This window comes from Monodelphis domestica, chromosome 1, assembly GCF_027887165.1.
Source record: "Monodelphis domestica isolate mMonDom1 chromosome 1, mMonDom1.pri, whole genome shotgun sequence".
NCBI classification, from domain to species: domain Eukaryota; kingdom Metazoa; phylum Chordata; class Mammalia; order Didelphimorphia; family Didelphidae; genus Monodelphis; species Monodelphis domestica.
Genome location: NC_077227.1, coordinates 430790667 through 430815969, shown reverse-complemented (window position 1 = coordinate 430815969; position 25303 = coordinate 430790667). Strand labels below are relative to the sequence as shown.

At 37.8% G+C, this 25303-nt stretch overlaps 1 protein-coding gene across 1 annotated transcript in view; it reads left to right on the top strand.

Annotated features, from left to right (window-relative positions):
• The window catches only part of LOC100020729 (zinc finger protein 850-like), a 69321-nt gene that overhangs the window by 8349 nt on the left and 35669 nt on the right, over window positions 1-25303 (top strand). The window contains exons 4-6 of the mRNA XM_056822365.1: window positions 4534-4660; window positions 5003-5098; window positions 9806-11595. Of these exons, the coding sequence (XP_056678343.1) occupies window positions 4534-4660; window positions 5003-5098; window positions 9806-11595 (2013 nt within the window). The remainder of the gene's footprint in view (window positions 1-4533; window positions 4661-5002; window positions 5099-9805; window positions 11596-25303) is intronic.

The following is a 25303-nucleotide window of genomic DNA, read 5'->3' as shown; positions in this document are numbered from 1 at the left end:
CCAACCTGGGGACTCAAGTGAGATTATAGGAAATTCTGGGAAACACCAAGGACTTCTGGGGATTGAAGTCTGGGGTTCCAAAATCTCCATTTATACACTATCACTAGAAGGAGTCTTAGATTGGAGGATGGTGGAATATAGTTCAATTGGAGAAATGGCTGATAGGTCTGGAAGTTCAGTCACTATCACAACAGAGCAAGTCAGAGAGAGTTGGACTTTTGTCCTTCTTTCTTCAGTCTTCAAAAATCAAAGACCACCTTCCTTTCTTCAGTCTCCAAAACTAAGAGAGAAAAACAACCTTCTTTTCTCTTTCAAGCCAAAAAGGATCAGCCAACAGTTGGTCTGGCTTCCAACTGCCTTTCCCCGTAACATTCCAAATAGAACACTCTCATTTGACTGACAGGTCATCACTAAGCTGCTCCAAACTCCTGCTACAAAATCATCCTCAATTTCTTACTTCCACAGTCTTCATAGAAACCCGTCAGAAACAATTCCTCCTAAGCCACAATGTTTGACTAAATGCTAGACAAAGATCTCTCAGTAATAAATTCCGTCTTATTGTGTAAACAGAAATAGGCATAATAAGGTATTAGCCAAAAGATGAGAATGATTTAGTAGTTTTATTCTTTCACTCAACATGAATGTGCTTACTCATAGTGAGTTACTGGAGGCAGGATTGGCAGTTTCACAAAAACTGCTGAGAAAGCTGGTTAGCAGTTTGGCAGAAATTAGGTTTTCACTGACACCTCACACCACATGCCAAGATAAGCTGCAAGGAAGAAATTACCTTTCAGATCTATGGTTAAGGGGAAAGTTCAGGAGTAAATAAGCAGTAAAAGATTACACAAGATAAAAATGGAAAAATCTTGATTATATAAGGGTTCTTTTAAAATAACATATTAAAAATTAGAAGGAAAACAGGTAACTCAAAAAATCTTTGTAAGTTGAGTTTCTCTGATAAAGACCTTATATCTATGATATATAAGAAAGTCATACAAATTTATAAGAACAAGAGTTTTTCACCAATAAGTAGTCAAAGGATATGAAGAGGCACTTTTCAAAGGAAAGGGGAAAAAAATCAATGGTTCCATGAAACAATATTCTAAACCACAAATAATTAGAGGAATGCAAAATAAAGCTACTTAACAGTTCTTTCTCACTTCATCTGTCAGACTAGCAATGGCAAAGTAGGAAAATGACAAATGTTGGGGGTGGGTATAGGAAAACAAGTACATTGATGCACTGTTGGAGTTGTATTTTGGCTCAACCATTCTGGAAGACAATTTGGAACCATAACCAAAAAGCAATGAAGTTTAGCATATACCCTTTGTTCCACCTATACTATTATTAGGGCTATACTCTAAAGAAATCAAAGAAAGTGTAAAAGGACCTTTATGTATAAATATATTTGTAGCAGCTCTTTTTTTTTGGTAGCCAAAAATTTAAAACTTAAGAGAAATTGACCTACTAGAAAAAGCCTAAACAAATTATGGTATATAAATGTCATGGAATATTGTTGTTTCATAAAAAACGATAAAATAGTTTCAGAGAAACCTGAAGTGGAAGAGTTCTGTGAAATGATGTAGAGCAAAATAAGGAGAATTATTTATACAATGATAACATTATAGAGAACAACAACTTTGAAGGATTTTTTGAACTTTGATAAAGAATCCCAAACCATAAAGATGTAAAATGCTACTCTCCTGACAGAGAAAGCAATACAGAATGAGGTATATGTATATTTTTTTTATTTAAATTAATTTATTTAGCCAATTTACAACATTATTTCTTGTTTACAAGAATCATATTATTTCCCTCCCTCCCCTACCTGCACCATCCCATAGCTGATGTGCAATTCCACCGGGTGGAATTGTCCACATGTCCACACATGTGTCCTTGATCAATACCTATTTCCACGTTGTTGGTGTTTGCATTAGGATGTTCATTTAGAGTCTACATCCTCAATCATATCCCCATCGACCCATGTCATCAAGCAGTTGTTTTTCTTCTATGTTTCTATTCCCACAATTTTTCCTCTGAATGTGGATAGTGTTCTTTCTTGTAGATCCCTCCAGGTTGTTCATGTTCATGTTCATTGCCACCAATAGAGAAGTCCATTACATTCAATTGTACCACAGTGTATCAGTCTCTGCTCCTGGTTCTGCTCCTTTCTCTCAGTATCACTTCCTGGAGGTTGTTCCAGTTCACATGGAATTCCTCCACTTTATTATTCCTTTTAGCACAATAATATTCCATCACCAACAGATACCACAATTTGTTCAGCCATTCCCCAATTGAAGGGCATCCCTTCATTTTCCAATTTTTTGCCACCACAAAGAGTGCAGCTATGAATATTCTTGTACAAGTCTTTTTCCTCATGATCTCTTTGGGGTGCAAACCCAGCAGTGCTATGGCTGGATCAAAGGGCAAACAGTCTTTTAGCGCCCTTTGGGCATAGTTCCAAATTGCCCTCCAGAATGGTTGGATCAATTCACAACTCCACCAGCAATGCATTAATGTCCCAACTTTGCCACATCCCCTCCAGCATTCATTACTTTCTGTTGCTGTCATATTAGCCAATCTGCTAGGTGTGAGATGATATTAGGTATATATTTTTAAATATGACTAATGTAGGAATTTTTGCTCAACTATGCTGCTATGTATTGACAACTTTTATTTTTTCATTTACATGAAGAGAATATTAATTTTTAAAATAAGAAAACATATGCCATAACATGTTGCATTTATTTCTATGTAATTTATTGCTATGTAGTACTGTCACTCTGAGTTAATCACATCACCAAAAAGGAATGGTAGAAATATCCTGTGTCATCTTGATAATTTTTTTAAAAGGTATTTCAATGTATTGCTTTAATGGAGTGTGGCTACTATTGATGTTATTGTTATTGGAAAGGAATAGGAAATATTTATTGAAAAAATGTATTACATGCATAGGATTTAAAGTGGATACCATTTGTATTTTTTAATCCTTGCATTGATAAAACACATATGTTGTATAATAAAATAAAAACAAAAGTCTGCCATAACCATGTACACAAAATATATGAGATAATTTCCTATTATATCCTATATACCACAAGGAGGTTAAAGACAGATGAAATAGTCCCATACATAAAATATTTGTGAGAGTTTTGGTAGTATCAAGGAGCTGGAGAAAAAAGGAAGGTAGCACCTATCATTTGGTAATGGTTGAACAAATTGTAATATGAATATACTAAAATATTGCATGATGCAAAATAAGAAATAAGAATTCAGAGAAATTTAGGAATTCATGTATAAACTAAGATAGAATAAAATAAGCTGGAAATTTTACATGGGAATCACAATAATGTAAAAAAGCAATACTGAAAGATTTTTAAAGTCTATTCAATGTCATAACTAATCATGACTTTAGAGGATCTCTAGGTCATTCCTCTTCCTTCCTCAATGAGTTCAGTGTGTGGCTTTCCTCTCCAATTCCTGTCCTCTTACTAGGGGATTCAATACATGCACATATACATGCACACATACATATATAACATATATGAATGACCATCATGAAAAAAATCATGAGAAATTGTTAAAGGAACTAAAATATTTGGTTTTAAAAAAAGTTTAGCCTAACTATAATAGTCATCTTTAATTATTTGAGAAGCTGATATATAAAAGATCAATTTGTTTTATTCCTTTAACTTCCAAAGAATACAACTAGGAATAATGGCAAGATATTCTAGGTAAGGATATTGCAGATCAATAAAAAAAGAAATGTATAACATTTAAAGAATCACAAAAATGGATTGGGCTGCCTCATGAAACAATGACCTCACTGAAAGTTCAAGCACAGGTCACAGGTAAGATGAAGATACCTGATAGGAAGGAAATGTTAGAGATAGGAGACAGGATTTCTTAACTTGGGGTTCATAAACTTGATTTTAAAAAATACTTTAAAAACTGCATTTCAATATAACATATTTTTTTGTAATCCTATGTAATTTATTTTGTTCTTTTAAAAGCATTATTCTGAGAAGAGTTCATAAGCTTCACTAGAATACCAAAAGTGTCCATCACACACACACACACACACACACACACAAAAGGTTCCGTGTTGTAGTAAGTATTCCTCTAATGATTAGAAGAATTACACTAGATGTTCTCCCAGGTCCTTTCTAATTTTATAATTCTTTTATATGATTCCTTTGCTTTCCTATGGATCTCTTTCTTTTCTCACTTGATGTCTGTATCATGCAATTAAGCACTTTAATAAGTAATGTGTCCTCATTTATGTCATGCATATGTTTTTCTCCCAGTCAAAACAATATACCCTTTAAGAACAATGTCTCAACTGTATTTTGTACCTCATATGGTCAGAAGAGGAACCAGACACAAAGTAGGAAATGAAATAATTTACTTAAGTTAGAATAGTTAGATTATGGATTATTATCCAAATTTAATAATCCCGTCTCCTGCTTTTGAAGCTTCCAAGGCCATTTCAATAGGTTTCCCTAAATTGAACATGGATGTGTGTCATTTCAGAAATCACTGACATTCAAGGATGTGGCTGTGGATTTCACCCAGGAGGAATGGCAGCAATTGAACTCTGATCAGCGATACCTGTATAGGGATGTAATGCTGGAGAACTATAGGAACCTGGTCTCTTTAGGTAAGGGAGGCTTTCCTGTATAACTAAATATCAAATTCCCATTAAATACAATTTTTCCTCAGTTCTCCAAAGTTGTTAAGCCTCTGAGATCAGTGTCAGAACCCAGAGTTCTGTGATCATATATTCCTAACCCCTTTGGAGCATAGAAACAGTATATTTTGCTTCTTTACAAGGAAAAACTCTACTTTGTACAGTAAGAAGTAAATACTATTGGTGTTCTAATTTTAATGTGGTACATTTTATATATTTCATAGAACTTGAAGAAGAAAGGCTTGGGACTTTTATGAAAGTTACTTTTTTCTAACAAAAACATTTGAATCTTTTTCCTTTACACATGGACAGGGCATCAGTTTTCCAAACCAAATGTGATCTCCCAGTTGGAGCAAGGAGAAGAGCCTTGGATAGTAGAAAAAGAAGTTTCAGCACATAGTTTCCTAGGTGGGTAAGAAAACTAAGTAGATGGAATGTCTAACTATAATAATTATGATGGTTGAAATAAATTTTAGATAAAATTTGGATTTTTGTAATTTTTCAATTGAACAATAACTTAGAGGTTGTCTTGCTTAATGCTAGAACCACCAAATCCAAGAGCCCTGATAAACCAAGATCAAAGAGAAAGTCTGTCATGAGGCAGGAAGCATGTTAGTGTCAATAATGATTCCAAGAGATTTGCATATAAGACTCCTAGTTCTTTGTCTGATATATAATTTTATTTCAGACTCAGGTCTGTAGAGAGATGTGATTATGCAATTTCTTTAAAAGATAGTTGTCCAGCCTTTGCTGTCATTTTTGGGGATAAGGAACTCTTTTACTTTGCAAAATAACTGGATTATTTACTTACTTAATTTTTTAAACCCTTACCTTTCATCTTAGAATCAATACTGGGTATTGGTTCCAAGGCAGAAGAGTAGTAAGGGCTAGGCAATGGCGGTTAAGTGACTTGCCCAGAGTTACACAGCTAGAAAGTATCTGAGATCAGATTCGAACCCAAGACCTCCCATCTCTGGGCCTGGCTCTCAATCCACTGAGTCACCCAGCTTTCCCCGTAACCAATTTATTTTAAGGCAGTTACAATGATTAGATTCTTAATATTGACATGAAATTTTACCTTCTGGGAGCTGCTTATTTATTTATCCTCATTCTGCCCTCTGGAGTAAAGCAGAATGGGTCAGGTTCAAATTATTCTAAATATTTCAGAAACCCCTCAGTTTGAACCTGACCTTTAGGGTCTAAAGTATTCTAATCTCTTTTGAACAGAGATAGAATGTCTCTATTCCATTTTTTCAAGATTTTATTTTGATACATAAAAAACAAATAAGTGAAAATCTGAGACTGATAACACTTGTGACATTCCAATAGGCAGAGAATGATTTGTAGGAAAAGCTTCATTCTATCCATTGCCCTCTTTAAAAAAACTCCTTATTACTTGTTATATCACATCTCTTTTTTCCTTCTACTTTTTAAGAGAAGCCATTCCTCTTTGTAATTTTAATAACTCCCAACTAATAATACACTTTCTTTGCTGACTCTAGGTTATAATAAACTTTCTCTTCTCTGAAGTCCTAGACCTCTTAAAATCAGTATAAAGTCTTATTCTCTTTTTCTTGTCTCAATTCTATTTCTATTTAATCTTTTTCTGTGGTTTCAGTTATCACCTTTATATAATTCTGAAATCTGTTTCTTCAGACCTGACTTCTCCCTTAATCAGTAGAGCTGCATTTACTGAATACTTCAACTGAGAAGTCTGGTTGTCGTGTCACACCCTTGTTACTATCTTACATCCAAAGTAATTCTTCTTGCTTGTTTCTGTTGATATAACCACCATTCTTCCAGTCATCCTAGTTTAAGTGCCAGGCCTGGAATCAAGAAGACTCATCCTCATGAGTTCAAATTGGCCTCTGACACTTAGTAGCCATGTGACCTTGGGCAAGTCTCTTAACCTTTTTTGCCTTAGTGTCTTCATCTGTAAAATGAGCTGCAGAAGGAATTGGCAAACCACTCTAGAATCTTTGTGAAGAAAATCCTGAATGGGGTCATGAAGAGTCAGGCATGACTGAAATACAGCTGAACCCATAAAGCCTGTAAAAAGGAACTATCACTACGAGCTCAGAAGTCAGTGAAACCTTTTTTTTTTTGACAACTGGATATTTATTCCTTGAAAAGTCTTTTATTTTTTGTTTTTTTGGTATTTTTTGGATTTAAATAGGAAAGAAGTAGATATATTCTAGGTAAAGAGAACAGGATGAATAAAAGCTTGGAGGAAGGAATTAGTATGGTATCAATCAACAGGCATCTCTTAAGCCACTCCTATGTCCAGATACTGTGCTTAAGTACTTGGAATACCTTTTATAAGAAGCCTTTTCCAATCCTCCCTAATCTCAATGTCTTTCCTCAGAAATTATATCTAGTATATATCTTGTTTGCATATTGCCTCCTTATTAGACTGAGAGCTCCTTAAGGGACATTTTTTCCCTTAATAAATATTTGTTGTCTTAATATAGGCAAAAAACAAACAAACAAAGAGTGAAGAAATCCCTATTCCCAAGAAGTTTACTTTCTTTTGCTAAAATAGCATCATCAATAGCATGAACATCTACTATGTGTCAGGCACTGTGCTGAGCACTTTACAAATATCTCATTTGATCACAATAACCATAGCAGGTAGGTACTATTATAATCCCCATTTTACATTTGTAGAAACTGAGGCAAACAGAGGTTAAGTGACTTGCCCCAGGTCACACAGTAAGTGTCTAAAGCTAGATTTTTGAACAGTCTTTCTGACTCCAGACCCAGCACTCTAACTATTGTGCCACATATCTACCTAGTATGTAAATGCTCAAGAAAAACATTCTATGTGTGGAATAAATGCAAAATAAATGTGAAGTAATTAGGTAGGGAGGACATTAATAACTGGGGAAGATCACATAAGGCTTTGTACTAGAGTCAAAAGTAAAAGATTCTGTTAAGCAGAGGTCAAAAGGGACTGTCCCAGGCATGGAAACTGGCCAGTACAAAGACACAAGAGAGTGCTGTGTGTCAGAGTATCAGAGAGGAGGCCAATTTGGCTGGATTTTGGAGTCTGGGAAAGGGAATAATTTATAACAAGGCTGGAAAGATAGGACCAAATGGCAAAAGTAAAACAGAGCAGTTGGTATTTTATCCTAAAGGCAATAGAGACCCAGTGGATTTCATTATGTAGGGAAGAAACATGATCAGGAACCTACTTAAGATTATATTGAGTTATCTTGAGGATATATTAGAATGGGAAGAGACTTGAGGCAGGGAGAACAACTGGAGGCAGTTATAAAAGTCTAGACTTTAGCATGTATGAGAGGCAATTAAGAGAGGGCCTGACCAATAATATTACTAGCACCAATTATAATAATGGATTATATAATGCTTCATGGTTCACAAGGTATGATATATATATATATATATATGCATATATTTTACTAGTTAACCCTCACAACAACCCTGTCAGGTAGATCTTACAGGTATTATTCCCATTTTACAGATGAGAAAATTAAGGCCCAATGAGAGGAAGTGACTTGGCATTTTTACACTGCCTTTTTTCATTCTACTCCTGCTAATACCCTTGACTAGATCATGTCTCTTGGCATGTAAGTAAGAGTAAATACATAATGTGAAGCCAGTTTGTGAAGGACTTAGACTTCCAGACTAAAGATTGATCTTCATTTTAGAGGCCAATGATGGCAAACTTTTAAAAAACTAAGTGCCAGGCCTCGCCCCCATCGCAAACCCCAGAACAAATGCTATGCCCCTCCCTGCTAAGTGCTGGGCCTGCCCCTCCTCCCCCTCTTACCCCACACAGGAGAGGGAGAAAGAGTTCCCATTGGGCTGCTGCGCAGACAGGCGGGTGAAGTACAGAATGTCTTCAGTGAATGTAGAGAAGGGGAAGGGAATAGCCTGAGCACTCAGCACCCCTCCAGCTCTACTGCCTATGAGCTGCCCATTTTACTACCTGTGTGCTCCCATTGGCTGTTGGGCAGAAGGATGGATGATGTGAAAAAATATCATCAGACTTGGTGGAGAGGGGAAGGAGCAGCTCTGCCCCAGTCTCTCTGCCTTTCTAGTAATGAACTCTGGGAGGGGTGGAGAGCGGCTGTGTGCTCACAGAGAACCTCTTTGCATGCCATCTTTGGTACCTATGCCATAGCTTCACCATCACTGTTATAGGCAGTAGGGGAGCATTTTAGGATTTTCATTAAGGAGAGTTATATTATCGTATGGGGGCATTGGTGGCAAGAGTTCCTAGTGGTGAGACTGCCCAGTACAAGGAGGGAATTAAGTAGAGATGCAGCTGTAGGAAACCCAACCTTTTTACCTCCGTGTTAGCCAAAAATCTGAGGATGGCCACAGGTTCAAGATTCAGAAAGTCCAGGTAGCATAAAGGAAGGCTACACTCACTGAACAAAAGTGCATTTTTCAATTTCAAGAGAATAAAAAAATACCAACATTCAGATAGTAGAGATAAGTAGTAGTGAAACTGATAAAAAAAAAAAAGCCATTGGTTTCCCCTCTAGGCATTTGCATGGAAAAAATGCAACTGAATGGAAATAGAATCATTGTAACTGCAAAAAGCCCTAAGTGTGGATAAAGGATCCATGGGATTCTTCTTATAGAAATGAAATTATCTTTCATGAAAGATTTCTTTGTTATTAATGTATAAAAATGCTTGGAAAGGATAAGACCTAGAATAAAATTAGGATTCTATTACAATAACCAGAATGTAGGTTAAGGAAGTCCTAGACTTAGATTCCACCTTCTTCCCACAATCCTGATATTTGATCTTAGCCATAGTCTCTTTCTTTTAGTCTAGCCAATAGTAACCTTTCTTACCTTCTGCTCTCATCAATAGATCAAAATTGTTGAATTGTCTGTGCTCACTTATTGGATCAACTTTTTCTTCAACCACTTATGTTTACATTTCACTGCTCCTTGACACATTTCCTATTTTGTGTCTAAATATCAAATTTGAATTCAATATTTAAAAGTTTCCAAAGCCACCTGCAGGTTATTATCATTATTATCACTTTTACTCTTCTCACTTTAGTGGTTTCTTTAATCCCAGAACAGGTAGCAGGGCACAGTTTCATTTTTTCTTTCTTTCTTTTTTTTTCCCAGAATGGGAGACTAGGAATAAAACCAAGGAGTCAACTCTAAAGCAAGACATTCCTGAAGCAGAATCATCCCATAAAGTGACATTGGAAAAATTCACAACAGTTGGCATATGGTACTCTGATCTAGAAGAAACTAGGACATCTGATTCCCAATTTGGAACACAGCAGAATATTGAGGAGGCAGAGCTGAGACAAATTACAGTTTCCCAAGCAAAGATAATCTTTAGGAATACACACCACAAATGTAGTGAATTTAATCTGGATGCAGAACAGATTGCTCCTTCAAAAGAAATTGGTCATAAATGTGATATATATAGGAAAACCTTCTACTGTAATTCACAATTAATTGATCAAAAAATCTGTATAGAGAAAAAGCTCTTTGAGTGTAATGAATGTGGGAAAGCTTTCATTAAAAATACAATACTTAAGAACCATCAGAGAATCCATACTGGTGAGAAACCCTATAAATGTAATGAATGTGGAAAAGCCTTCAGACTTCGTGGAAACCTTACTCGACATAATAGAGTTCATACTGGAGAGAAGCCCTATGAATGTAATGAATGTGGGAAAACTTTCAGACTGCGTGGAAACCTTAATCAACATAAGAGAATTCATACTGGGGAGAAGCCCTATGAATGTAGTGAATGTGGGAAAGCCTTCCGATTATATGCACACCTTACTCAACATAAAAGAATTCATACTGGAGAGAAACCTTATAAATGTAATGAATGTGGGAAAACTTTTAGACTGCAGGGGCATCTTACTAAACATAAGAGCATTCATCCTGGAAAGAAACCCTATAAATGTAGTGATTGTGATAAGACTTTCAGCAAGGGCTCACTACTGGTGAGTCATCAGAGAATCCATACTGGAGAAGAACCCCATAAATGTAATGAATGTGGGAAAGCCTTCAGTTCACGTGCAAGCCTTACTCAACATAAAAGAATTCATACGGGAGAGAAACCCTATGAATGTAATGAATGTGGAAAAGCCTTCAGCCAGAATGTATGCCTTACTCAACATAAGACAGTCCATACAGGAGAAAAACCTTATGAATGTAATCAATGTGGGAAAGCCTTCAGTCAGAGCAGACACTTAAATCGGCATCAAAGAATTCATACAGGAGAAAAACCATATAAATGTGATGATTGTGGGAAATCATTTAGTAATGGTGAATTCCTTCGACAACATCAGAGAGTCCATACTGGAGAGAAACCCTATAGTTGTAATGAATGTGGGAAAGACTTTAGACTTCGTGTACACCTTACTAGACATAAAAGCATTCATACTGGAGAAAAACCCTACAAATGTAACGAATGTGAGAAAACCTTTCGTCTGAGTACACACCTAACTCAGCATAAGACCATTCATACTGGAGAGAAACCTTACAAATGTAATGAATGTGGGAAAACCTTCAGATTGAGTACAGACTGTACTCAACATCAGAGAATTCATACTGGAGAAAGACCCTATATATGTAATGAATGTGGGAAAGCATTTTGGGACAGGTCATCCTTTACTAAACATCAGAAGATTCATACTGGGGAAAAGCCCTATGAATGTAAGGAATGTGGAAAAGCTTTCGTTCAAAGTTCATCCTTTATTCAACATTGTATTACTCATACTGGAGAGAAACCCTATGAATGTAATACTTGTGGGAAAGCCTTCAGCCTTCATGCAAATCTTATTCGACATCAGAGAATTCATACAGGAGAAAAACCCTATAAGTGTGATCAATGTGGGAATGTCTTTAGGCACAGTTCAACCTTGATAAGACATCAAAGACTTCACAGTGTGGACTAATCTTGGGAATTTAGTGAGTGAAGGGAAAACTGTTATTAGATAGTCTTTCTTCAAATACCCCATTGCCATTATGTTACTATCACCAGCCATGATTTTGTTCAGTGTGTTTTCATAAGACATATGCTTCCTTTCACATTGTTCGCCCCTTATATTCCATGTGGATGGGGAATTGACTTGTTCTGCTTGGCCCCTGAGAACAGACATAGGAAAAGTGAGTGAAAGTTATAGAAACTGAATTTTGCTGATAGTAATGTTGTGTAGAATAAGCCAGGCAGGTTTTCTAACCTGTTTATTTCTGAAGAAAAGAAGAAGAAAGTGGGTGGTATGGGGGAAGATTTAAGTTTACTAACAGTGGTAGCCATCTTGGGGGAGGAGCTAAGTTACTCACTGAGAGTCTACCCAGCAACAACAGTCAGCCAATCAGAATAGCACTCATTCTGAAAGTTAGGTTGACTCTTAAAGGGACAGACTTAAAGACACAAAAGCAGCAAAATTTCCTTTGACTAGAGATTTTTATCCCAAGACAAAATGAAGAGGAAAATATTTACAACAATGAGTTACCTTGATCTTATGGGGCAGGTGGCATGCATGTTATAGTTTCTTCTTTATTATAATACTGGATGATGTGTACTTCTAAACCTATATGACAGCTTCACTTGGTTAAAAATAGAACTTGATAGACTGATTTTTTACATTCCTGGGACAATTGGGATTCTTTATTCCATAATTCAATTGTACCATTCCCTGAAAATATGCATAAACAAGATTCTAGGCAGAAAGGCAAACAGGTTGATGTGTCAATTATGATACCAGCAATGAGGGAGGAAATCTCACAATTAACTGAGATACTTAAACAACTAAAAGAAGAAAGGAATACCAATAAAGTAAATGACCAAAACACAGAAAATTCAGAACCTGTAGCAAAGGAAGAGAAAGTAGAGGAGGCCGAAGCAGCTGTACCAATCTTGCCAATAAGGGATCACACAACCTTCCTAGCTGGCTTGCCAAAAACTGTTGTGTAGAAACAGTCAAGGGTGAACTAAAAGGGAGCAATGATGGGGGGAGAGACCAAAGGTGTATGATGAACAGTAGAGAGTAAACGCCTGTTTAGCTCTCCTCCTTCACTAATGGAGTCACAAGGGGTGTCCCAATGATGACATTGCGAACAGGGATGGACAGAAACCAATATCCTGGTAAGGGGCTTCTATGGGTGAAGTATAGACTTTTCCCCAGAGCTTTGCATAATGCCTGGGACCCGAGAAGCCTCTCCTGGACACAGTCCTTGTCAGGGAAGACTGAATGACTTTCAGCTTTGGGTTTGATGTGACCAAAGCTTACTAGATAGTCTTTCTCCAATTCCCTCTTTCTGTTATTATTTCTCTTCTTAATCCTCCAAAAGAAAAATTTTTTTTTCTGACTGTATTTTCTCAAAAGGGGTGGTTTATTAAGCAAGAACAGGGAAGGTTAGGATGGAGGGATTAGGAGTCCCTAAGAGACACACAGGCAGTTTGTATCTTCTCTGCCCAGCTGAGCCAAATGCCCGTGTCTTCTGTGTTCTTCCCTTCCTCTAAACTCTCTGCTTGTCTAAAGGCAGGATGTTAGTGTCTTTCTTGGGAAGGCACAGGTCAGGACAGGTCTACAGGGTGACCCACCTGAGGTTTCAGGGTTGAACACCCCTCACATGGCAAATGATGGTCACTCTGCTCCTTTGATAGATGTTCAGGTGAATTCAGGAATGCTTTCTGATCTTCCAGTACAAGGGAAAGATAAGGAAATCCTCAAGTAACTCAGGGTTGGGTCCCAGGCTCAGGTCTCTGTCTCCCATCTCTAACAGAGTCCAGAAAGCAAAGACCCCTTCCTATGGTCTATTTCCCACATGCCTCTTTTCTCCTTCCAACTGTCACACTCCTGTCCTTCAAACTTGCTTGTAATGTTCCAAAGGGTCCCTTTCTGTGCCACGCTTATTCCTATAGTAAGGAAATACTTTCTAACAATAAATCAATCCCAAAGCACAATCAACTGCCTCAGCAGAGCTCAGATTCCTTTTCACTAGGAATCTAGTGAAGTCTGTGATGGCCATTTGGTAGTGAGTAGATGATGATAGATATGGACCAACCTAGATGGCCTACAAGGTCTCTTTTCAACTTCATGATTCTGTTGTCTCTCCTTTACTCAAGATAAAGCCATAAAAGAAATACATATAGTCCATTGGTCTGGCAGGGGAGACCAAATGATGTGATATCACGTCATTTCTAAGCTATTAATTGTAGCAATCTCCAACCTCTTTATATTCATGCATTCCATCCTCCATGCCAAGAATATATTCCCACTTCATATATGTCTTAAAACTACAACTTTGATGACACTTTTCCCTCAAAGCCTAACTTCTCCACTGCCTACAGTTGAAAAACCACCTTTCACTCTTCAAATTCTATTATTTTCTTGCGGGAATCACTTCTATATCCTTATCACCTTTACCTTGTATCATATTTCTTTGTGTGTACGTCTTATTCCCTTTAATATATATTATAAGCTCCTTGAAGTCAGATACTGACATTTTTCCTTGTATCCTTAGACTTCGGCACAGTACCTTGCACATTGTAGATGCTTAATAAATATTTGTTGAATTTAGTTGAATTAGTCAGGGTTAGTGATAGGTATCCAAGATCTGTGCTCTAGATGTGGAGCCCTGGTTTGGCCTGACACTGTAGCTAAGATTGGGATGTGAATAAGATTGGGGGTATTTAAAAAGGCAGAAGATATGGGGACTAGATTAATGAAGGTTAATCCAGAGACCTTAGCTCTCCACAATTAAGTGTATTGGACCTATAAGAATGGGATTATAGAATGATAAACATAGATAAGGTTAAATTTAAGAATATTGGATGCTGTCTCCGGAGCTACTAGCATGAGCTTATTCCAAGAATCCTGGAAGGGATCTTGGAATGTACAGGGAGCTGGAGGAAGCTGTTTGAGTGAGCAACTGGTACTTCCTGTCCTGAGGTGGGAAAGGAAGGCTGCTCTCTTCTGAGTTTTTCCTACCTTAACTTTTTGTGGGAGAAGGAAACTGTAAATTGCTTTTGGAGGTTCCTTTTTCCACTAGAGAGAACATCTTACAGAAGATCTATACCTGCTGTTTTACCAACACTGCCTGAGAGAAGATTTACCAGAAGATCCTGTTTGTTGGGCTCTGAAGGTCCCACCTCAGAGCCAGACTTAGCTCTGAGTGAACTCAGCCATCTTGGGTTCCTTCTTAGGAAATTTGGAAACAACTTCTGATATAACAAACTAAACCAACAACTGAGGATTGTGGTCAGGTAGATTAGAAAGGCTTGGTGGGAAACTACCTAAAGCCAGGAAGAAATAGGGGAGCCTGAAGACTCCATCATGAGATGGACATAGATTGAAGTGTTGGAATATTAGGACTTAGAATCGGGGCATCCTTGTATTTTAATTCTCATATTTTACCCTTGGTGTCTCAATAAACATAGATACTTTTTATATAATTAAGTCTCCAAGGTTTGTGTGTTCTGGCCCAGTGAAGGAAGGCTCACTTTGCCTTCCCTTCACAAAAGGGGAACTGAGATACTTACAGTCAATTAAGTATCTAACTCAGTTTGCCATCATGGATAACACCATCTATCCACATTATTTATTCAGACCCTTTCACACCAACATTTTCTATGGTAGCACTACCCCAACATATACACATACACATTTCAGTGAAAGACCAAAGCTGTTCACCTCCCCCAGATTGAACCCAAGCAGGTCTGAGCCTCTTTCAATTATACTGCAGGACTGCAATTCATTGTTACATAAGAATAAGAATTATAAGGTGCTGTGACCTAGAAGAAGACTTATGGTGGGTTAGACTTGACTAAAATCTTCTTACTCATAACAGGGTGACCAAAATACCTTGCCTAAAGGGGAAAGAATAAAATCCTAGGGAGAAAAAACATTGAATTTAAGTTTCCATCTGTAGTGAAGAAGCCCAAGAGAGAGAAAAGAGCTGGCAGATTACCCTTTTTTGACAAATCTCTGAACATAATTCAGAATGATTAGGGGACCCTTTAGCACAATCCAGTCCCCAAGAACACATGAAAGAAGTTGAAGAGGATGTTGGATAGAAAATCATTGCTACCTAGTATGTTAAGCAATAACAAATCTATACAGGTGTTAATCATTCTTCTTACCTCCCCATCCTACCCCTTTACTTTGCCATGTCAGAAGCATTTTTCTACCTTCCTTCTGAGGAGGAAAAAAGATGAGTCTTAAAATGATATTAAAATGTACTTTCATTACAATACCTTTTTTTATTTTCTTCCTTAAAGAGAGACGTGACCTGGTTCCACAAAAGCCAAAGTGTGATGAAACTAGCTTTAGACGGGATAAAACTGATATAAAATCTAGTAGAGATATGTGAAAGACCACATATTGTATAGTTCCTGAGTGTGTGTAATATATATATATATATATATATATATATATATATATTACACACACATACATATGTGTAATATATATACATAATATGCCCTCCATTCATTCCCACATATAGCCTTCTTTTTTGTACCCCTTTTATTTGTTTATTTTTTTTTAAACCTTTACCTTCCATATTGGAATCAATACTGTGGGGCAGAAGAGTGGTAAGGGCTAGGCAATGGGGGTTAAGTGACTTGGACACACGGCTTGGAGGTGTCTGAAGCCAGATTTGAACCTAAGACCTCCCCTCTCTAGTCCTGACTCTCAATCCACTGAGCTACCCAGCTGCCCCCTTGGTACCCCTTTTAAGAACATACTAACTTCCTCTTTCTCTTAGAGTTCAAAATTATCTTTATCTCATCATTTCCAGGTACTCTTTAGTCATTCCTCTTGCTACAGAAATTCTGGTTGGCATAGCAATTTGGTACAAATTGATACATGAAGGTCAAATCAAATTTCCAGTTGTGGACAATCTTATTTCATAACTGATTATGGTAAACATCCATGTCATAATAAGAAGCCTCAAGTTTGTATATTCCAGGCAAATTGAATTCCCAAATAAGAGGAGAGCTTTGGTTCCCAGGGTTCCTACTAGATTCCTTCAACTACAAAAAAGTTGCTTTCTTTGCTTGAACTATAGTCTGCAAGTACTTTGCTCAGTTATGGCAGTTAGTGTTGACTTGGGCACATATGCCAAACCGATGAATTCTATAGCATTGAGCACAGTGCTTGGCACATAGTAGGTACTTAAATGCTTATTGAATGATGGATAGGATGATAATCCCTAATACTGAGTTCATAGGATTTTTATTGGCTAATCCTACTGTATCTGCTCAGTATAACATTGCAGGAACTGCTTTCATCTTTCCTTTTTCCCATTAGTTCTCTGATGTTTCAAGCAAGAATTGGGCCCCTGCAACTTCTTTAGGCTTCTACAAAATTGCAAAATTTGGTCATGAATTTGGTCTTTGGTGTTGCAGCCAAGGACTTGTACCACTTCATTTGAATTTTATAGTCCTCTTTTTGATGTAATATTTAGCTTATTCTTCTAAAATGCAGAAGAATAAGGATTTGGGACTTTTAGGGTTGGGTCTTTGACCTCAGAACAAGCTCCCAAGCCCTTTTTCTTTCCATATGGACAGGGTATTAAATTTCTAAGCCAGATGTGATCTCCCAATTGTAACAGAAAAGGTTTCAAATAGTAAAAACACACATCCCAAGAAGAACTTGCCCAAGTGACTAGAAAAAAAAACCAATAACTTTTTTTTAATGCCGATCCTTCTTGACTTTTATACAGCATGTGACAATACTGACCATTCTTTTTTGATAGATATTCTTTTCTCAGATTTCAAGATGTGGCCTTGTCTTGGTTCTCCTCCTATCTGTCTGACAGTTCCTCGTTTTTCTTTGCTGGATCATCATTCACGATCTACCTACTGACTTTCATCCCTGTCCTGCTCTCCTTTTTTTGTCCCAGAGAAGCACACCTATTGGTGGAGTCATATTGAATAAGTATCAGGGGAATAGATTTGGAAAGATTTCGATTACCAGCCTAAGAACACACAGATTTTCACATTGTAGGTAGTAGAGAGATAGTTTGTGATTATCAGTAAGAAAGAAATATTGTTACATGGGGATATTAATGGCAAGAATCTATCATGATTAGAGGAAGCTCAGGTTCTGCTGGGACATTGATGGTGAAGGGGTCCAATAACAGGATTCCAGAGTTTTAAACCTCTGCACTTATCAAAAGTCTGAGGCTGTCCTAAAAGTCTTACAATCTTAAAGTAGAAAAGAATTTTATTAATGAAGAGAAAAAGTGAAAGCAGTCTATAGTCAAGGCAAATGTGTGCCCACAATCCAGTAATTGCAAGAGAAAAAAAAAATAAATGCCAGTGCTTAGAGCATAGTCATGATGATATTAATCATGGGATATCAATAGATATCAATAGATTTCCCCTTAATTCTTTTGATAATTCTTACTGAATATGGGCAGCTCTGATCTTATATGTATATGAATGCAGGGAGTACATGATATAATGGAGATAGGGTTATTGTAGTTGCAGAACCCTGATAGTTTATGGTTAAGGTTTTATGGTTTAGGGCAGGGGTTCCCAAACTTTTTACACAGGGGACCAGTTCACTGTCCCTCAGACCATTGGAGGGTCCGACTATAAAAAAACAAACAAACTATGAACAAATCCCTATGCACACTGCACATATCTTATTTTTTTTTTAAATGGGAACAAATACAATATTTAAAATAAAGAACAAGTAAATTTTAAACAACAAACTGACCAGTATTTCAATGGGAAGTATGGGCCTGCTTTTGGCTAATGATATGGTCAATGTCCGGTTCCATATTTGTCACTGCTAGCTGTAACAATTGATGCAAGTGTGCATCAGTTAGTCTAGATCTGGTTGGAGATTTCAGATGTTTCATTCTGGAAAAAATCTGTTCACAGACAGAAGTGCTGCCAAAGATGGTTGAGTGCATGTTTCCTGAGATTAGGATATGTCTCAGAAAGGAGAGATGCATAGAAACTAGGCAAGCTGCTTGACTTGAATGTGTCTTTCAGAGTTACAATTGTGCAGTTAAGCCTGTTCCCTTTGGTAAATTGTATCCACATTTTCAATGTCAATAGAAAATGGGTTACGGAAAAGCTGTATGTCCTGTTCATGGAGATGAAGCTCTTTAAATCTGAACTTTTGCAACTTTTCCAGGGAATCCACACATTTCTTTTGGGAATGCAATCAAGGGTTTTTTCCGCTAACAGATTTTGAGTTAAGGGGAGATGGCAGAAATTTTCCTCCTTCACTTGTTTGATAAGGAGGCATAATTTTACTTCAAATGCTTTCACATGTGATTGCATATCACAGATGAGCTTTCCTTTTCTTTGAAGTTGCACATTGAAATTGTTGAGTAGCTCTGTTACATCTGTCAGAAAGTCAAAGTGCCATTTCTATTCTGCATCATTGAGCTCTGGTACTTTTTTGGTTTTTGAAAGCATAAAAGCTGTAATCTGTGGAAGTAAGTCATAGAAATGTCTCAAAACTCTCCCTTGACTCAGCCAATGAACTTCTGTATGGTACAGAACATCTTCACAGGCAACATTTAGCTCAGACAGAAATTCCTGAAATTGTCTGTGGTTTAGCGCATTAGCTCTAATGAAGTTAACACAAGAGACCACAATTTTCATAACAGTCCCACTTCACTGATTTACTACTTGTTGGTGGATAAGGCAGTGTATGGCTATTGGATGAGAATGGTTACGTTTGTCCATCTCTTGGTTAATGCAAGCAATTACTCCTTTCTCAGACCCCACCATGCTAGGAGCACCATCAGTTGTCACACTGGCTAGTTTAGCCCAGTCTAGCTCCAAATCCTTTATAGTTTGGGAAACCTTTTCATAGATATCCTCTCCTGAAGTTGTTCCTTTGATGCTTTGCAGTGCAGCAAGCTCTTCTATGACTTTGAAATTGTCATTCGTCCTACAAATAAAAATTAGAAGTTGGGCAGAATCACAAACATCATTGCTCTCATTGAGTGCCAAGGAAAAATAGGAAAGTTTTCTTGCAGAGTTTTGCAAATGCTGATGCAAATTGTCTCCCATTTCTTCAATCTTTCATGTAATTGTAGATCCTGAAAGACTAACTGTACTAAATAAGTCTACCTTTTCTGGACACATCTCTTTGGCAACAGAAAGAAGGCACTCTTTAACAAATTCTCCCTCCAGGAATGGTCTACCAGTACACGCTATTAGCTTGGCAATTTGAAAACTTGCTCTCAGTGATGAAATATTTAGCTGCTTCTGCTTCACAAAAGTATTTTGCTGTCGTCAATGTATTTTTCAGTTTTAATATTTTGTCTTTTCTCACATCTTCGACCAAACAATCATATTTATCTTTATGTTGAGTTTGATAGTGTTGACACAACTTGTATTCTTTGAACATAGACACTATATTCTGGCATATCAAACACACAGCTCTTTCCTTGTACTGCATGAAAAAGCAATCATAAGTCCACTGTTCTTTGAATATCTTACACTCCGAGTCAATTTTTCTCTTTCTTGATGTCATTGTTTCCTAGGGATTTCAAATTGCTATTAGTAAAATACATACATACACACATATATATATATACACACACACATATATAATATACAACCCTACATAAACAATATACCAACAATATTTTTGCCCACACAGAGGAATACAGACTGCACTACCCATTAATGCAGTCTGATCTGTGTTCATCAATGCAGCCTTCCCAGTCCACATCATTTCAGCCTTACCAGTGGCCATATTGGTGGAACTCCACTTTTACTTTAGGCTCACACTGGTGTAGTGCGAGAACCGACATGATTACAGATCCAGTTCCTCCACCACCTTTCCAGTTCACACCACCCTGTGTGAATCGCACTGTGATCTGTGAAATCACATAGGAATTCCATGGCAGGAAAAAAGAAGGCATGACCTTATTGTGTGTCCTCTTGTGGTATGTGACAAGGAAATCACTTTAAAAGCCTGATATATATTAATTTAAGGTCGCCAAGGAATTCAGCTATGTAATTCCTAAATGAAAACTCAAGTCAGCAGTCAACCTTTTATGGAGTTTAATTACAAATAGGAGGAAGAAAGGAATTAGAGATAGAGAGAGAGAAAAGGGAGAGAAGGGAATAGGGCTTAAATACCCCTTCTGTTTAGGCCGGGCCAAAAGGCCCAAGACCTTAGATAGCTGGGCAAAGAAAAGAGAGCAGTCCCTATTACTCACGTGACCAAAATGGAGAAACAGTTTCAAAGGCCCCCACCTTCAGCTTCCTTCAGAGCAAGCTTCTCAGAGCACACTCCAACCACTCAGACAAACTCCTCAACCACCACCCTGAGTCTTCAGACCCTTCTATCTTTAAGGAAACCATCCAAGTTCCCTCCCCTCAGTTCTCACATCTACCAATCACTGTCCATCAATTTCCCTGTGCCAATGGAGGCTCTAGCTTAACCCAGGACCGCCCAGAGGTCTCTGGCTTTGCACATGTCTGTTGAAGGTCATATTTTCAAATAATTAAATCTTTGATCCTTTGCTACAGCCCTTCCTAAATCCTGTTAACCTGAGTAGGGTAGAGATTGGAATAATTAAATTTTGATCTATGCTGCAGCCCTTCCTCAATCCTGTTAGGACTGAGTAGGGTGGAGATTGATTCCAAGTATCTCCATTGTGTCAATTCTAAAATCAATCATGACTCAAAGAAATTCCTGTTCTATGCTTAAGCATAGGTCAAAGTCCTTTCCATTGTTCAGCAAAAGGTTTCTGTCCTAAAGTAATCTTAAGAAGGGAGGAGGAGGAAACTCTCATGCCAATGGGGTTCACATTCCAATAGCCAAGACCCACTATCAATAGGAAATTTTTCAAGTATGAAATTTCCCAATGGTGAAATTTCCAACATTTATAAGTCTAAGAAATTTTGAGGTTTACAGGTATGTATTTATGGATCTGTAATTATAGACTGTAATACAAAAAACACATGCCTCACTTCCCCCACATAGTACAATGGTAACCATACTCCCCCTGATGCACAATATAATGGCCCCTATAACCTCTCTTTGCCCAAAAGTCTCTCCCCACATTACTACACAATACAATGGCCCCCCTACTCTCCCATAGGGGCCATTATGTTGTGCATCTGGGGAAGTATGGGGGCCATTGTACTACCATGTTTCCCTAAAAATAAGACACTGTCTTATATTAATTTGATCCCCCCCCAAAATGGGGTGTCTTATAAAATACCCAGTGGCAGTGGTGGGCTTCTCACAGTAGAGGCTCACCGCTGATGTCACAGGCCAGATCACCGCTATCTGATGCCTGTATACAGTACTCCAGGCAGTGCTGGGCCTGTGACACTGTGTACTGATGTCTGGGATAATGGAGACTGCAGCACTGGCTGTGATGGGCCTGTCACACCTTGCACAGGCCCATCACTGCTACCACTATACCAGGCAGCAGTACACACAGTGCGGAATCCCCTCCCCCAGATCACCGCTCACCATACTGACATCTTCCATTGTGCAGCCACATAATCCGTTGTGCAGCTCCTCGTTCTTGTTCAGTTACTCTCAGAACAAGGTGCCATGAAAAAGATTATGTTACTGGAAGTAGTACTGTACATGAGCGACGCTGTGCTTTGTGGTGCCTCCACATACAGTACTCGAGGAGCACAGAATGTGGAAGTATACTGTGCTTCTCTCACTGACCACCAATGAAAGAGGTGCCCCTTCAGGAAGTGTGGTGGGGGCCAGATAAATGGCCTCAGGGGGCCGCATGTGGCCCATGGGCAGTAGTTTGGGGACCCCTGGTTTAGGGGAACTGAGGTGGAGATGGAACTATAGAAGTGTTCTTACAGAAACAAAATTACTTTTTATGAAGGATTCATTTGGTATCAGAGTACAGGATCACTTGGAGGCAGTAAGTCAAAGAACCCAAGAGATCAGTAAGGACCCTATTATAATAACTGAAGCACAAAGTGATAAGATTCTGAGCTCTGGTCCCCAGACAATCTCCCACAATTTTGATATCTTCCTTAAGTCACATGCCCTCTTTTTTTTTTGTCTCTCCAGCAATCTCTCACTTTCAGATTCCCCTAAACTTGAGTTGTCTGTTTTTATGTTCATTTAGTTTTTTTTAGCTTCTATTGAACCACTTTTGCTCCCTTCTCACGGATCCTTCTCTATTTCTTTCCCCCAATTCTCAAGTCCATATTTTAAAAGTTTCCAAAGCCACCTTTGTGCTATGTTCATTATCATTTTTATTTTTTTCTTCTAAATTCAGTAATGTCCATATTCCTAGCACAGGCACCAAGACAATGTGGCCTTTTTTCATCTTCTTTCAGAGAGGTGTAAAAACCAAAATAAAATCTGAAGCAAGATATTTCTGAAGAAAAATCATGCCAAAAAGTAACAATGGAAATATTCATAAGGGGAGGTATCTAAGCTGAGACAAGTGTGAAAATTTGGTGGCAGCAAAATATCAAGAAAAAATGTCTGACACTTCCCAGCTGTGTGACCCTGGGCAAGCCACTTAACCCCCATTGCCTAGCCCTTACCACTCTTTTGCCTTGGAGCCAGTATACAGTATTGACTCCAAGATGGAAGGTAAGGGTTTTAAAAAAAATGTCTGAGACTGATGATGATTTTTCCAAAGACTTTCACAAAAACAGCATAAAATAACCTATGTTTAAAAGCATATCCATCATTTATTTGTAATAGCAGAAATAATAGTGATTAAATAAATTATGGTATATTAATAAATATAATGGTGCCATAAAAACAATAAATATAAATCACATGAAGAAATATGGAAGGGGGCAGCTAGATGGTTCAGATTATTGAAAGCCAGGCCTAGAGACAGAAGGTCCTAGGTTCAAATGTGACCTTAGATATTTTTCCTGGTTGTGTGACCCTGGGCAAGTTACTTAACTCCCATTGCCTAGTCCTTTCAATATACTGTATTGATTTTAAGATGGAAGGTAAGGATTAAGAAAGGAAGAAAGGAGGGGGCAGCTGAGTAGCTAAGTGGATTGAGCCAGGCCTAGAGATGGGAGGTCCTAGGTTAAAATCTGGTCTCAGACACTTCCCAGCTGTGTGACCCTGGGCAAGTCACTTGACCCCCATTGCCTAGCCCTTACCACTCTTCTGCCTTGGAGCCAATATACAGTATTGACTCCAAGACGGAAGGTAAGGGTTTAAAAAAAAAGATTAAAAAAAAAAAGGAAGGAAGAAAAGAAATATGTAAAGATCTTCCTTTAATGGTGCAGAGTGAAATTAATATACCAGAACCATATGTACCCTGACTACAACTTTTACAAGAAAAAAGAAGAAAGGAAAATGGCCATTTAGAATTTGGGATAGGCTTGTAAGGAGATTGAGGATAAATATATTTTCTTTATTTATCATTTGTTCATTTGTTTTTTATGTTAATTTCATTGTTTCTTTTTGTTGGTGGTTATTAAAGTTATCCTGTAAGTAAAATATGAAATCAGCCTAGAAATTATTGATTGGAACTCATCTCCAGAAGACAGCTACTTCTCCTAGTTCCTGGTTCCCAGCTTAATGATACCAGACTGGGATGTTCTCCCCATCCCTCCTCATCCCACTTGTATTCAGAGTATTGTTAATTTAAGTTAGTTATTAATTGGCTATCTAGTCTAATTAGAAGCGGAGATCAATACCAGAGAAAGGATTTTTTTCCTTGTTCCCTTTACGGCCGGGCCAGGCTCTTTAAGGAAATTTATATATTGGGAAGGCAGTTACAGAACTCTTGGCCTGTCTCTTGAACTCCCTATCTTGAGCAGGTTGCTGGAGATTGTTTTTGGAGACTATCTGTTAGTGATTTCTGTAAGCGTTAACTTTGAGAAGTTGGATGAACATCTGTGAAGCTGCAGAAAGATATTGGAAAGTGAGAGCTTTCTCCCAGAGAGAGAAAAGCTGCCAGGAGGCGTCTCTATTTCCTCTCACTGAAGCAACATCAGTGTCTGGCTCCCTGCTGGGAGTATGACAGGCTAGTGATTTCTAACAGTCACATTGGACAATTAGCTGAGACAGCTTGTGGATTTTCATAGCTATTTTAAGGAGTTAATATAAATCGAAGTTCATAGTTTTAAAATAGGCTAATAAAATAGAATTTAATCTATAGTCAGTCAGTGTATGAAAGTGTAGTGTCTACCTGGTAGACAAAGAAGACACCCCATCAGGGGGCAGTTTGGGTTTTGGGTTTTAGTTAGAAATATTAGTATTAGGATAAGGTATTTCCTGCTTTATTCCTACCTGTTTTATCCTGTCCCTGCCTCTCCTCCTAGTTATAAATAAATAAGTGTTGGATTAAGCTGTGTCCAGCCAGTTCATCCACCGCCTTCAACTAGGCTACCCTAACTGCTTTAGCTCATACCTAACACCTGATCAGTATCAATCAGCTATTAATATAAAAAACCCATACAAGATAAATATTGTCCATAACAGTACAAAACAAGAATCTGGAACAGAAGTATAATCATAGAATATCAATGTTCCTAAGACTATTGCAGATGGCATGTTTGGGATTTAAAAGGCCATGATAATGAGGCATTGTGATGACTGATGATGGCAACATTCTCCAAGAGATTAAGTCCAACATCTAGCCCCCAAATCTATGATTGAAATGAGTCAGATTTAGGATGAGAAGTTGGGA